Below are 13,510 nucleotides of genomic sequence, written 5' to 3' on the forward strand. Positions count from 1 at the left end.
ACTGAAAACTACTTGTATTGATAAATTCTGTTAAAATACTTCTTTGCATTCTGGAATTCTGTGCTGTAAAATTTAAGATTTAAATTTTATCAAATGACAGTGCAATTTAATCTAAGAGTAATAAACTGCTAAATAATCAGGCTGGAGCAGCAATACGGTTCAGACTATAGCACTGAAGTTTTAAACACAGAAAATGTCCATTATGTGACAGCTGCTCTGAGACTCCTGTTCTACCTATAAGGTTACTACAGATGCCACAGGATTATTACATAACTAAACATACAGAAAGTAATATCTTATAGGATCAAGAATGGAAAAGAAATCATTTGTGCAGACAATTTTAATTTCAATTATGGTGCACAAATGACAATTTTGAGAAGTTCTGGTCTAGGTGGTTTCGAACTATCCTGCAAAAGTTTGTTTTTTTCAACTATAGCACCATATTTTGCTTTAGCCAAAGAACCTAGAGGCTACCTTACAAAATCTAAGCAAAGGTTTTACCCAATAACATTTTATTAATACCTTGGATTTAAAGGCTACTTAGAGCCTCTCTTGCTTGTTGTTAATGTTACTGGCCACTGTACAAAGTCTACACAATCCCAGCAACTGAACCTACTGGCTAAAAGAGAAAATAAAGCATTTAAAGTATCACTGGTATCCAAGTGTGATAAGAAAAAGCACAGTATGTGCAACTCAGTTCAGCCACAGCAACCAGATCTTCACCTACATCAAACTCTTCTGCAAAGAACAAAAACCAAAATCTACTATAAATTATACCAACCTTCTGTTTGTCCAGTATCTTCATAGCATAATACTGTTCTGTGGATTTATGTTTCACCATCATTACTCTCCCAAATGATCCTGTTCCAAGAGTTTTTTGCCGCTCAAAGTCATCTAGGCCAGCAGTATTCTACATGTAGGATATAATCACATTATTTACAAACTAATACCAAAACCAATTTCAACCGTATTAATTCAGTTATGAAAAAGGTTGAGTAATACTACATTTAACAAAGATAACTACAGCCAACTATACTGTTATAATTTGATACCTGTCAAATTTTAAAGAGATTTTACATTGCACTCATGAAAACAGAAGAAGACTTAATTCAATTACATCAACATTTCTGTAATTTGTCCATATAGCTGTCCATACATGCTTAGTAAGGAACATCTAGCAGCAAACAGATCATGAATAGAACATGCAGATAAATAACCCCTTCATGCTTCACCATCAAGAATATGAGAACATGCAAAAAACCCAAGCTCTAGAGACAGCTCTACATGAGAGTTGTCTGAAGAGCACATCCCTGAGTACATTTTCTCAGACTTTCATTGCCATAACACCTCAATTATTGCTTCAGAAAAAGAATGAACTTTCCCCAAAATCCCAAATTTTACAAGATTTCTCTCTAACAAGCTCCTTAACCTGCTCCCAAACCCTACACAGTAGTTTTAATATACTTAATTCCACTTACTATCATGGGAGAAATTATTAACATGGTAAATTACAGAAGTGCCAATGCTTCTGGTTATTAAAAAAAAAGCCAACTAAAAATGTGCCAATAGATTTTGAGTCTTGTCATGTTGATTGTGAACATCATTCTCATAAGAGAAAATGTTGTACAGTGGGAGCATTTCATCAGCTCAAATCTGAAGAAGACCTGAGAATCTTTGGTGATAAACTTCAATGAAAAGTGACAAAGTAGGCACTAAAAAAACCTGAAACTCCTTTACAAATGGCATTAAAATTATTTCTGTTTCCTGCACTACTCTTTACAGACTGATAACATTATCCAAAAAATGCAATACAGAAAATTACGGAATGCTTAAATGAGTGATACCTGAGGGGGGCTTTCCCATTTTCTTAAAAAGTCTTCTTTGGCTTTGGCTAGGAACTCTTTCACTGAAAACACACAAAAAAAGCACAATTAATATAATTCATCATGGGTGCAATGGAGATGCTTTGTTAACAAAATACATAAACTTCATTATCAACTTCTTTCTTCTATTCATAATATGCTATTTTCACCATGGATGAAAGCAAGCATCGATGTCTCTAGAACTTCTACTGTATCTCCAGGTGATATCTAAGCTTTCTGGAGTAACTACATAATTCTACACAAATTACTTAAACTTTACCAGCTCTAATTGCTCAAATACTCTATAGGCAAGCAGGCTTTAAGGTGATGTTAGACATTCTTAATTCAGCTGGGAAAAAACCAAACACCTGACATTTATAAATAGCCATTCCACAAAGATTGACTTCTTAACTCTTTAAATAAATGTTGCATTTTTTTTCAGCTGCTTGATGTCAATCTCATTGCTTTTTCCCCTCATCACCTTTATTTAAGGCTGTTTGCAAGCTCAAGGACCAAATGGACAGCATTACTGCAAGCAAAGACAAAGCACAGGGCTACAACCACACTGCACATTAGGCATGCCCACAGTCAGAGAATATGCAGTTTTAATACTGATTTCCCATTGAAATTGAAGGAATGTATAATGGCAAAATTCTGGATGACTGTTCAAAATGTGCACCAACATATTTTGTTCAGATAATCTGTCAGCTGTTCTCTTTTTTTGAATATCAATGCTCAGCCAGATCAATGCAGATTACTTTATGCACAATCATTAATGGGAGGTGTTTCAGACATTGCTGTGGTTCTGAAAGAGTCACAGAATCAAGAAAATATCATACTGCTTGTGTGTTCTCTGAATCACTTCACATAACACAACATTAATAACAGTGGTTTTTCTGTACTGTGACGTTCTGCCACAAGCAATTTCTAAAAATACACAGCAATATGCCAAGATTATTCAGGTCATTATCTAGAAACCTGTGTTTTAGCAACTGTATTTTCCATTCTGACAGTCAAAAAAATTAGGTTTATAACAGGTTGTAAACAAATCACTTGATGAATCAGAACTTTCTTGTAGTTTTCAGTGAATACTAATGCTGACAAAGGAAACTTAAAAAAAAAATCTCTTCTTATACCAGCAGCAGTAAAAACAACAGCAGCCCTGGAGAAGGCTGGTTGTGAATTTTGTTTTTTTTTTTCCTTTCCCCCTGCCTTCTTGGTGTGCTATGGGACTTGATTATCACAAAACACTGAAAAGAGGTTTATGGCTCCCACTACCACTAGCTCTGATGGAGCACTAAATAAAATGGAAATTTCATAAAAGTTGTCAAAAGTTCTGGCTGACCTCAACACTAGAAAAGTGTTTTAAAGCATGATATTCACTCAGCAATTTTATTTTAAGAGAAACAAGCTATATCACAGAGGAGGAACATATTCAGTATTCTAAACTTATGGTTAAGAAGTGCAATTAAAACACAGTTTATATCAAATAAACTGGTAAAATGGTATTAAAACAGAGTTAAAATATTTTAGTGGCTAATCAACAAAAAATGTTAATGTATTTATCCTGTGTGTAGAAAATATTTCCTTTGTTTGTAAGTTATAGAGGTTATTCATGTAATGACTTTTAATTATCCTAATTTGAAGATGGGACAGGATTTCCTGTGGCATGAAATAATTTTCAACACAAAAAATGGAAGCTAGCAATGTCCAAATTCATGTTTGATGATCTTTCTTCCACTAGGAGAAGAGAGATAACATGATCAAGTGAGGAATACTGATACAGTTTTTCAAACATGAATTTACGTCAAAGTGGCACAAATATTTTCTCTTTATGACAAGAAAAAACTCAGGAAAATCATTAAGATTACCAAAAAGCTGTGCCTTCAAACTTTGGAGGCTGTAGCTTAGAAGTGAACATTAACACTACATAGCACAAGCAAAAACACAAAGTAATTGGTGTTGTTTTTTCATGTTATTACAGTACATATGTCTTAAATATCCCTCATGCCATCTCTGTTCATATAAATAAATATTTTTAGTTTCCACTTATTTCACATTGAAGTATGACTATTCAGTATCTATAAAAATATACAATGACATTTACAGTCATTTTTGTCTCTGTTCTACTTATGGAATAAAGAATGTTGTTTATGAACTAAATGTGATCCAGCTGGAAATATTCAAATTGTGGATTTGTGAGAAAAATCTCTCATTTCTAGAATACCACTAAGCTACAAGCTCTCCTGCAACAAAACTCCTACCTTGTACTGCTTTACTTTGGCCTTCTTTTCTTAGAAAGCAGCATTGAACTTACATTTTCAAAATAAAGCTACCCGATGGTAATAACTTATCTGAAGATCACTGTCTTTTAAAAACAGTTTCATGTTTTGTGCTCTGTTTTATTAAAATCAGTTTCCTCCTAATGAGAGAGTAGATTAAACTATGCCTGGTTCCCTCTTCCAGAGGTCACCTGGGCTCCTACACCTCAACACAATTCTGCAGGTGCTTTCAAACAGAACTTAGGCAATTTAAATGCATGCACTTCAGTAATTTCTCAAAACATGACTTGGAATTTGAACTTTTGAAAATTATCTCTTAAGCACAAAACAGCAGCTCTTGCTACAGGAGAACACATTTAATTTTTACTTTCAAGTGCAGAATCAAAATTTACACCAACTGGGTGGCAGTGGCTATTGGTCTTACTGATGCAAACAAATAGGTGTAATAGATGATGACTTAGAGGTTTTCCTCAAGTGCACATTTTTAGCCACCTTATATTGTGATGATGTGGCTCTTGTTTGCTTTTCTAGTCTAATCTATACCTAGCATCTGTGACTTTGGGCACTAATGAAGGAATGAGCATACCAAACGTCTCTATAGGTTCCCCAAGGGTTTGCAGGAACATTCACCCACACAGATGAGATGATGAAGAGAGGAAAGAAAGAGAAGAAGAAAAAAAAGTTTTATGCATTTCCACAACAAACACATAGAAAACACAAATACATTCCACCCTTTCCCCTCCCCACTCAAGAACAGACCCTGTAATAAACCAGTCCTTTCCCACACAGACAGAATGACTCATGCTAAATCACAGAATGTTTGAGCAAAGAAAGAAAAAAAATCACCAAAGGCAGCTAAAATCAGTATGAAAAAAAGATGATGCATCACAGAAATAAGCACAGCTTAGAAAACTTCAGGAGATCAAGTTGGCATCTTTAATAATTAATCTATTCCAAGACATACACATCCACGGAACTGTTGCTAACAATAGTGTATCTATCTTCATCACAGCATGCTGGATCACAATAAAACCTGTAATCGGGTGATCTTCCCACTACTTAGCACTTTGTTCCAGAAGACAGCATGTGTGAATTGCATGGCATGTGGTAGATAGCACAGAAGTGGCAAGCAGTCTCAAAAAAAAAAAAAAACTCAATCAGATTTCAATCCTGTTAACCAGTAACAGCAACTTGAGAAGTCTAAGCTGCACAGCTGAAGTTACTGTATGCAAAGTGGAATGGACAGAGGGATCTAGTATGGACACCATATGAGTATGATTTAATTTTGTAAGACTATCAGAAAAAAGGAATCAAGGATGTGGATATACAGGTTCCCATAAACATTGGAGAGCAAGGATCACTTGTTTATGGCTAAGCGAAGATAAGAGTGGGGCAAGGAGACCAGCAACAGATGCCACTCAGACTGGGTTTACTGGTAGAGTAGAAGCTGGAGCACAGGAGGCTGAAACCAAAGCAGGAGAAGCTGTTGCCCAAGAAAGGAAATACTGGAAGAAGACAACAAAGCACAGGTGACAGCACCAGCACAACAAGGACCAGAGCAGAAACGACTGAACATGGGAGGAAGGGACACCAATTGGAACTGGAGAGGATGCACCCACCAGCTGCCAGGGATTAAGCAAGCACAAACACAGCACAAAGCCAGCCCTTTGTGACCAGCACGAGCAAGTGTTGGCAGGAGAGGCAGGTTCTATGCAGTGCAAACACCCAAAGCAGGAAATCTGGTGAGATTCAGAAGGTGGGAAGAAATGGAATAATGGCCAAGGACCACAACTGAATGACTTGAAGTTTTATAACTTCCACCTGCTTCGGTTCCCTTGGTCAGAAGCAGTGCTACAACCACTACAACACAAGATCTCAGCTACTCCCTTGCATAACACAGGTGGCTTGTGCAGAGCTGTACTTGAAACCAAGGCAACATGAGGATAAGCAGGAAAGTCTGCTGGAACACTGTTCTAAGGGAAGAGGAACCCAAGATCCAAAGGTTCCCAGGTAATGCCAGCATAGGAAGAATTAAAGAAAACCCAAGCAAACAAACCAACAAAACGCAAACAAATTAAAAATCTTGTGCTACATGCAACACTGAAACACCCCTGAGGCCAGCCCCAAACAAGAGGAGATCATTCTCTATTAGTATATTCACACAGTTCACAATATGTTTGATTGCTTTATTGATCAACTTTCCTATAAAAAGTTAACATGCTTATAAAAAATTGTTAACTAAGAGTATTATTACTGTAACAAGTACTTTGACCTAAAACACAGTTCAAGGGTAAGTGAATCAGAAGAAAGTTCCTGAAAAAAAAAAATCAAGAGGGTGAGGACCTCTCAGTTGCAAGATTGCAATGACAGCAGAAGGAAAGGGGTCACAGATGGAGCAGTCCTGAGAGTTACCATGAGTTACTCTGCCTTTCTCCCACCTCCCACATGCACAGTATTTGTTATTCTCAATCACATCTCCCACAAGAGCCAGCAAGCCAGGATTTTTTAAAATTTTTTTTGGTAAGGGAAAAAAAAAAAAAAAAGTATTTGGCTAGGATTCACGGCAAGAAAGCAAGAACTAAACTGATTAAGACTAAACACTGGGCACCACTACAAACCCCCATCTGCTGCACTAAATGCCAATCTCTGTCTGGTATTTAAAATGCCCTTTATCAAAATACAATTCAAATTTTGTTCCAAAACTGTAATATAATAATTTGAAGTCTGGAGTTAAATGGGCTATTTAATTAAATCATTTAAAGGAAAAATGAATATGTATGAAGAGATTCTGGTAAATGTATATTTCATTTTTATAAAAAGTGTATTTATAGCCTTAAACTTTATCAAGATGTATATAGATATAGATGTATATAGATACCTCAGTGAATCCTGTGGTTATGGTACTGTTATTTCAGATGCAAGTGAGAAGCTTCTGATTCCGGTTCTAAGTCCCATTCTTACACCATTAACCTGTCATCTCAATTTTTTAAAATTTCTCTTTAGATTAGCAGGAATAATAAAAAAAAGGCTCAAAATAAGGCCAGTGTTTCAAAATGAACACAGCTAAGAGGAAGCAGTGTGAGCACCATTTAACAATTTAATAGCTGGAAAACACTTCAAAGCACAAACTAAAATGGTATAATTGAAACAGACTGCCAACACAATCTAAACATTTTGTTTCTCACAATATGAAATGGTGGGTGAAAAAGCCCAAGTGATATAAGCCTGGTTGAGGGCAAGTCCATCTTGTCTGAACACTGCAGTGAGCACAGCCACGGGCCCTCTCATGAAGACCTGACCAGAAAAGAGTCTGTCTTATTTCTGCCAAGCCTAGATCAATGAACTGCATCAACTGAATATCTCATTTATCAAGGTTTTGACTTTGAGAGCAAGCTTTTGACTTAATATTTCTCTTTAAACACTAATTATGATAAAAACAGGTGATGCAGAGCAAACCAACTTACTGGCTGAAATGAGTAAGAACCTTCCTTCAGTTAAAAAAACCAAACCAAACAACCAAAATCTAACACTCCGCAGAAACAAAGTGCCAAAGACATGGAGCAGTTCTGAAAGAGCCCATTTGCCAAAATACAAAACCAGATAGTTCTTAGTAGATATACGATCACGTAAGAATTATTAACTGAATATAAGCTTGCTCTTAAAATGGAAGTGCTAAATATTTAACTGTACACTGTAAACCTTTCTGTGGAATACTGGAAAGAACGGGAAAGAAGTGGAAAGAGAGAGGCATAGAAAAAGGAGACAAACAGGATAAACATTAAATTAAGACCAGTTAAGGCTGTCATGCCTAAAAACTACAAGAAGGCACTAGAATCTGATCTTTGTAAGAGCACATTCAGGAGTTAATTTAAAACATGCAGCAATTGTAAAATACAAATTGCTTTTATCCATTACAACTCAATTTTGGAACACAGGCAACATCTTATTTTAATCCTGCCCATGATTTTAATGTTTTGAGCTAAATAGGATTTTGTGAATTTTATAAAAGCAAAGTTAAAACAGTTAAGAGCTCTGTAAAGAACCCAGTTCACCTCTTTACTTGGCTGGTTACACAGCAACAGCCTGCACAAGAGACGTGACAGATTAAGACACCAGAACAGGAGCCAGGCTTTCAGCCATCAGAAATGACACTGATCTTTGCTGAATTCTGAGCAGTAGATACTCTACTGCACACAACCGCCACATTCAGACTGACTTCCTTCTATTTTTGTTACAGATAATATAATTAATTTCATTTCCAAATCCAGTGTGCAGTCCTTCTCCCTTGATCTTTTCTGAAATACCAAAGTACTACTTCAAAGGTGATAAACCCTGCAAATGCCAAAAAAAAAAAAAAAAAACAACCAAAAAAAAATACAACAGGGGCCACTCTGGGATGACAGAACCAAATCCAAATAACAGAGTCACTTAGGATATGAATACCCGAAATTCTGTTTAAACCCTTCCTCCCCCCCCCCCAAAGTATAATGTAAATCAGCAAGGTCAAATGTATAATGCAAAGCAGTAAAGTTTTTCAGTCACAAACACAATCAAATCTTGTACTAGCACATGCATACACGTCCCAGTTGAATTATTTTCCACAAAAGAATAGATATATGAGATAAAACTCTGCTCTCTTAGCCTAAAGAAGAGAACCCAGACCCAATGTTCATAAAAATTTTCAAACACATACTTTAATAAGTGATTTCTCTCTCAACAGAAGATAAATGCCAAAAGCCCATATCATCCAACCAGAAGTTATGATCTAACCTAGGATCTATTATTCAAATCCTAAATTAATAATAATATGTAAGACTTGCTCAATGCTGACAAGCAGAATATCTTCATCTGAGCATCCATGATTACGATGTGACAAAGCCTCCTGCAGATTCCTGGTGGCCAAGAGCTGTTCCATCCCACTTTTAGGTATTCTGGTCCTTCAGGCTGCCACTTCTCTTTCTTACCAAGTTTCCCTTTCAAATTAAAGTGCTATTAGCAACCTTCTGCTGATTGATTAGAGTTGGGGATTTTGTTTCAATTCTCTAAATGGATCCGTTAGAACTGGCAGTCCAAGTAGTTCTGGAATATGTTAAAACTAGGCTTTGGCTTAAGGAAAAGAGACTCACTCATACCTTCTTCCTGCCCTTGAAGTATTAATTGAATTTACATTCGTAAATGTGCTTCCACTCTTGCAACAATCCATGTGATTTGAGGCTTAAAGGTCCAAGCAGTTTAGTTTGTTAGGCTACAGTTCAGTGTTCACTATGAGCTCAAAAATCCCCACACCAGTCCCATCCTCCCATAGTCACTCACTCCTGCATTTCTGTAATGACCTTCCTTGAAACAGCAAGAGCATTCTTGTGTCTGACTGCCAATTCAGGTCAGGGAGCCAGCTCTGATTAAAAAATAATGGGCAGAAGGCAGGGAGTGACCAGAGAAGCAGCTCCCTCTTCTCTTCTACTCATGGATGCTTCTCCCAAGGTGAGGGAAGGGGAAATGGGGTAGAAATGGGCAAATACAGGGGGCAGAACTGCTCCTTTTCTGAAAGGGTACCAGCTTGTGCTAGTGACAAGACCACAAACTCACTACACTGGACGGCTGAAAAGGCTTCTGAGAAATAATTCTAATTTTAAGTTATTGGTTTTCAATTATTGTATTGAATAATTCTATTATCTTAAAATTTAGAGCTACTGAATTATCTGTTTAATACCATTACTTTCAATTGCAGTATATAACGCTTGCCACTTGAAAAATGAACCCATACACAAATAAAAATCTATGTGAGGAATCTTAACATGTAATACAGTCAATTCTCATACACTGAGGTACTTTGTAAGCAATCAGGAATTAAGCTGCATCTGTGCAGTACCATCATCTATAGTTGTGGCTGAACTTTATCCAGCAAATAATCTACAATGTTACAACTACCACAGGACCTGGAGTGTAAAAGACCTGTGTGAAATACAGCAGGTATTAAAAAACAAAAGAGAAAACTGAAAACTGTGTGACAATTGTGGAAATTCAAATATCTTTTGTTTCTGCAGTGCATATATTTCCATGGTTACCATGTGCAGAGAGAAAAAAAAAAAGAATACAATTTAAGAATGGATTCCAAGAACAATATTTTCTAGGGCACTACTATAAAGTATCTTGTAAATGTATCACATTTTTGAGCAAAGATTTTTAGCAAATTCTAGTAGTTAATTCAAATACACAAATTAATCATATTTTCGTCTTCCAGTCAAAACCACTTACCAAGAAAAATGTTTTCAGCATCTGCTGCAGATTCCCTCTAGTTAAGCTCTCTGCACCATAAGATTCTGGCCAACTGGTCAGCACCCCCTTCCCTCTCCACACCCCCACATTTCCTCTTTGTAGGAGTTCAGTGACTACAAAGGATAACATACTGCCATGCAGCTATCCCTGAGACCAGGCTTTATGGCTAGATTATTAGCAACAGTGAGCATAAATCTGCAGGTAGTTGATCTTATCTGTGTACTAATGAATTCCCTGCAAGCAGGGAATAATACCACACACATTCATGCACAAATACCCTTTCCTTTTAGAAGTAACCTTAAGAAGTTTTACTAAACTAACTTCTTCCCTATACTCCAAACCAAACAACTTCAGGGGCTGTTCACTGTATGGATGCATTTAACAAGTTACTTTGTAAGAACAACTATTTTGTTGCTTTTTCTTTTTTTTCAAATATTTTATACAAGGCATAAAATTAATAGATGCACCAATCTTGGTCGATGTGCACTCACATCTAAGTCCACTTCCCATAAGCTACCTTGTCCCAGCCCTTGCATTATTAAAACACCACAAAAATTCTCATATAGATACTTTGGGATCAGCAAGACATCTTCACAGCTGTCAGGGTAAATCAGCAAAATAGTTCTGCATCTCCTCACAAGATCTGAGCTTCTGACACATTGCTGCACTGACATATCTCCTGCAGAACATGCTTTCAATATTTACAGGAAAGGGTTGCCTGCAGTAACCAGCCAAGCAGGAGAGGTTCATTTATACCCTTAAATAGCAGAGGCTGGCTTCCTGAATAAGGAAGTCTTATGTAAATAAACACATTTCACAATTCAACACATCGGGCGAATAACAAGTTTTTGTTCGTCTCAGGATTAAGGCAAGCAGAAAGTAGGTAAGAATGTTTATTATCCATTCTGATAAAGAATGAGATTTTAGAGAGAAACTGGGTAAATTCAGCACTTATTTGGCATAAAGGTATGCATAAAACTTGCACAGAACTGGCAAAACCTGGAAAAAAAAAAGCTAAAAAAATTAAACCACATTAATTCTTAATGGGTTGGGGTGTGTGTCAGCAACTAAAAACGAACAGCGAAAAACACCAAAAACATTGTGCAAGTTACAAAACTGCCTGTAAGAATCTTCACAATTAAAGCTAGGAAACTCCTGTGAACTTTGGCCTACAACAGCAGGACTAACAGAACCTCCCAGAGAACCAGCAACAAATATATAAACTATTTGAGATGTTAACTAAAAACAAGGGCAAACCCCAAATCTTTCTGGTAAAAAAAATACGCGTAAGTAATGTAATGGGGACTAGAGTAAGCCAGAGTTCAAGATTACAACATACCAAATACCCTTTCCTTTGGAAGAAACCTTGATTCTGTTAATCTCATTTTTTGCTTCTGCCCCAAAACAAGCACTGTGAGACTGTTCACTTTGTGGATGCATTTTAAGAATTATGTCAGTGCAGCAGCTTTTGTGTTGCCTTTTTCAAATATTTTGTACAAGAACTGGAACAAAACATGAACCCAACTCAAGAAATTGCCCTAGTTTGCTGTCACAGGCTAATGGGTAACAGGGGAATTTTTGAAAAGAAGCATTAGTCCCAAGAGACACACATAGGAAGATGTACGGTTCTGGCACCCGGAAATTCCATGGCATTCTTCCATTTTTTACAATCTTTTGAGCAGTGGGAATAATCAGCTGCTGGTTGCTGTCCCTTGCTGTTAGAAATGTTCTCAGTGCACATAACCATTGTATTTTTACTGCCTCCCTTCACTCCTTACACATGCCTATGCTCCAGTGTGCAGAAAACTGGACAATATTTCAGCAATGAGCATGGCTCATGCCCTTTCCATGTACTGCTCCATCTGTCTCCATCCACATCTGGTAACTGTCTTTTGAGTGCAAATGTCTCTACTAGCAATTACCTCTATTTGCAGTATTGGAAAGTAGTAGCCCAATCATGTAATTAATGACACTTCAGAATATTAAGTCTATTCTTAGAGAAACAGAAGATTTAGCAGATTATACGTTTCACTCCTGGGAGCTGGGGCTATTAGTTACTTGACCTTACAGTTTTATCTGCTCAAGCTGTTCAAAACAAAAGTCCAAGTCCAATGAAATAGAAAAACAGCTTTTCCTTTGAGTCCTTCTAGAAGAAAAAAAAATCTAATCATATACTCAGACCTTTTTTGGGGAGAGAAAAAACCCCAAAAAATAAAGGGGAAAGAAAAATTAGCCACTTGTACTTGCAATTGAAGAGAATACATATTTTTTTCATCAAGGTTTCGCTTGCATCTTGGCCAGCTTTCACAAGGAAAGCATCTGATTTTATCCGCTGACAGGGTGTAATGTAACACTGCTGCAGTGAAGCCAGCCACAAAAATGCATTGAAAAGCATAAGTGGTTCAAATAGGGAAATGTTTACAGCAAAGACTTAATCTTGATGGAGCAGGAGAGTCACCCCTCCCTTGTTGAAATTAGACTCATTTATAGGCATTTTTGATTAGGAATCGACACCTGTTAAAAGTTGTAGCTATTTATTTCTATTTTTTAATGGAACTGGGAGCCTGCATGTCAAGATGAATAAATTCTACAGATGCAAATTGCAGAATAAATCCACAGGGGAACAGAAAAAATTCCCAACCCTAAAAGAAACACCAACCCCTAAAAAACTCACACCACCAAACAAAAAACCAACATAATTGTTAAGGTTACAAACAACTGTAACCTCTTTCTCCCCTAGCTTGTGTTAAATTTATGGCTTTGACTCAACCATAAGAGAATATCCAAACAAAAATCACCCAAAACTCAGAATTCACAGAGCTGATTTCAACAAATCTCAATTCCTGTGGAGGCTATGACCTAACTGTCATAGAAGAAGAGGAAAATGTGATGGAAAACCCAGCCTGCTAACAAGTGGTGAGAAGTGGAGACTTTGTGACCCCAGCAGAGACCTCTCCAGGAGCAGACAGGCGGCCGCGTGACACGGAGGAAATGCAGGGAGGCTGTCGCTTCCCCCACTTCCCCAGAGGCTGAGCAGGGGCAGGTGGTGGCAGGATGTCGCGATGTCATCGTGTCCCTGCGGGGCAAGTG

General features: G+C 37.2%; 1 protein-coding gene across 8 annotated transcripts in view; it reads right to left on the reverse strand.

Annotated features, from left to right (window-relative positions):
• Positions 1-13,510, reverse strand: part of PRKACB (protein kinase cAMP-activated catalytic subunit beta) — a 66,071-nt gene that overhangs the window by 15,421 nt on the left and 37,140 nt on the right. For 7 of the 8 annotated variants that reach the window (XM_056497437.1, XM_056497432.1, XM_056497435.1 and 4 more), the window contains 2 exons: positions 1,845-1,906; positions 782-910 (listed from right to left, as the gene is read on the reverse strand). In XM_056497437.1, the coding sequence (XP_056353412.1) occupies positions 782-910; positions 1,845-1,906 (191 nt within the window). Of the gene's footprint in view, positions 1-781; positions 911-1,844; positions 1,907-4,730; positions 4,948-13,510 lie in introns of those variants that run through there. The other variant, XM_056497438.1, reaches the window with a different exon arrangement.

This window comes from Oenanthe melanoleuca, chromosome 8 (assembly GCF_029582105.1).
Source record: "Oenanthe melanoleuca isolate GR-GAL-2019-014 chromosome 8, OMel1.0, whole genome shotgun sequence".
NCBI lineage: Eukaryota > Metazoa > Chordata > Aves > Passeriformes > Muscicapidae > Oenanthe > Oenanthe melanoleuca.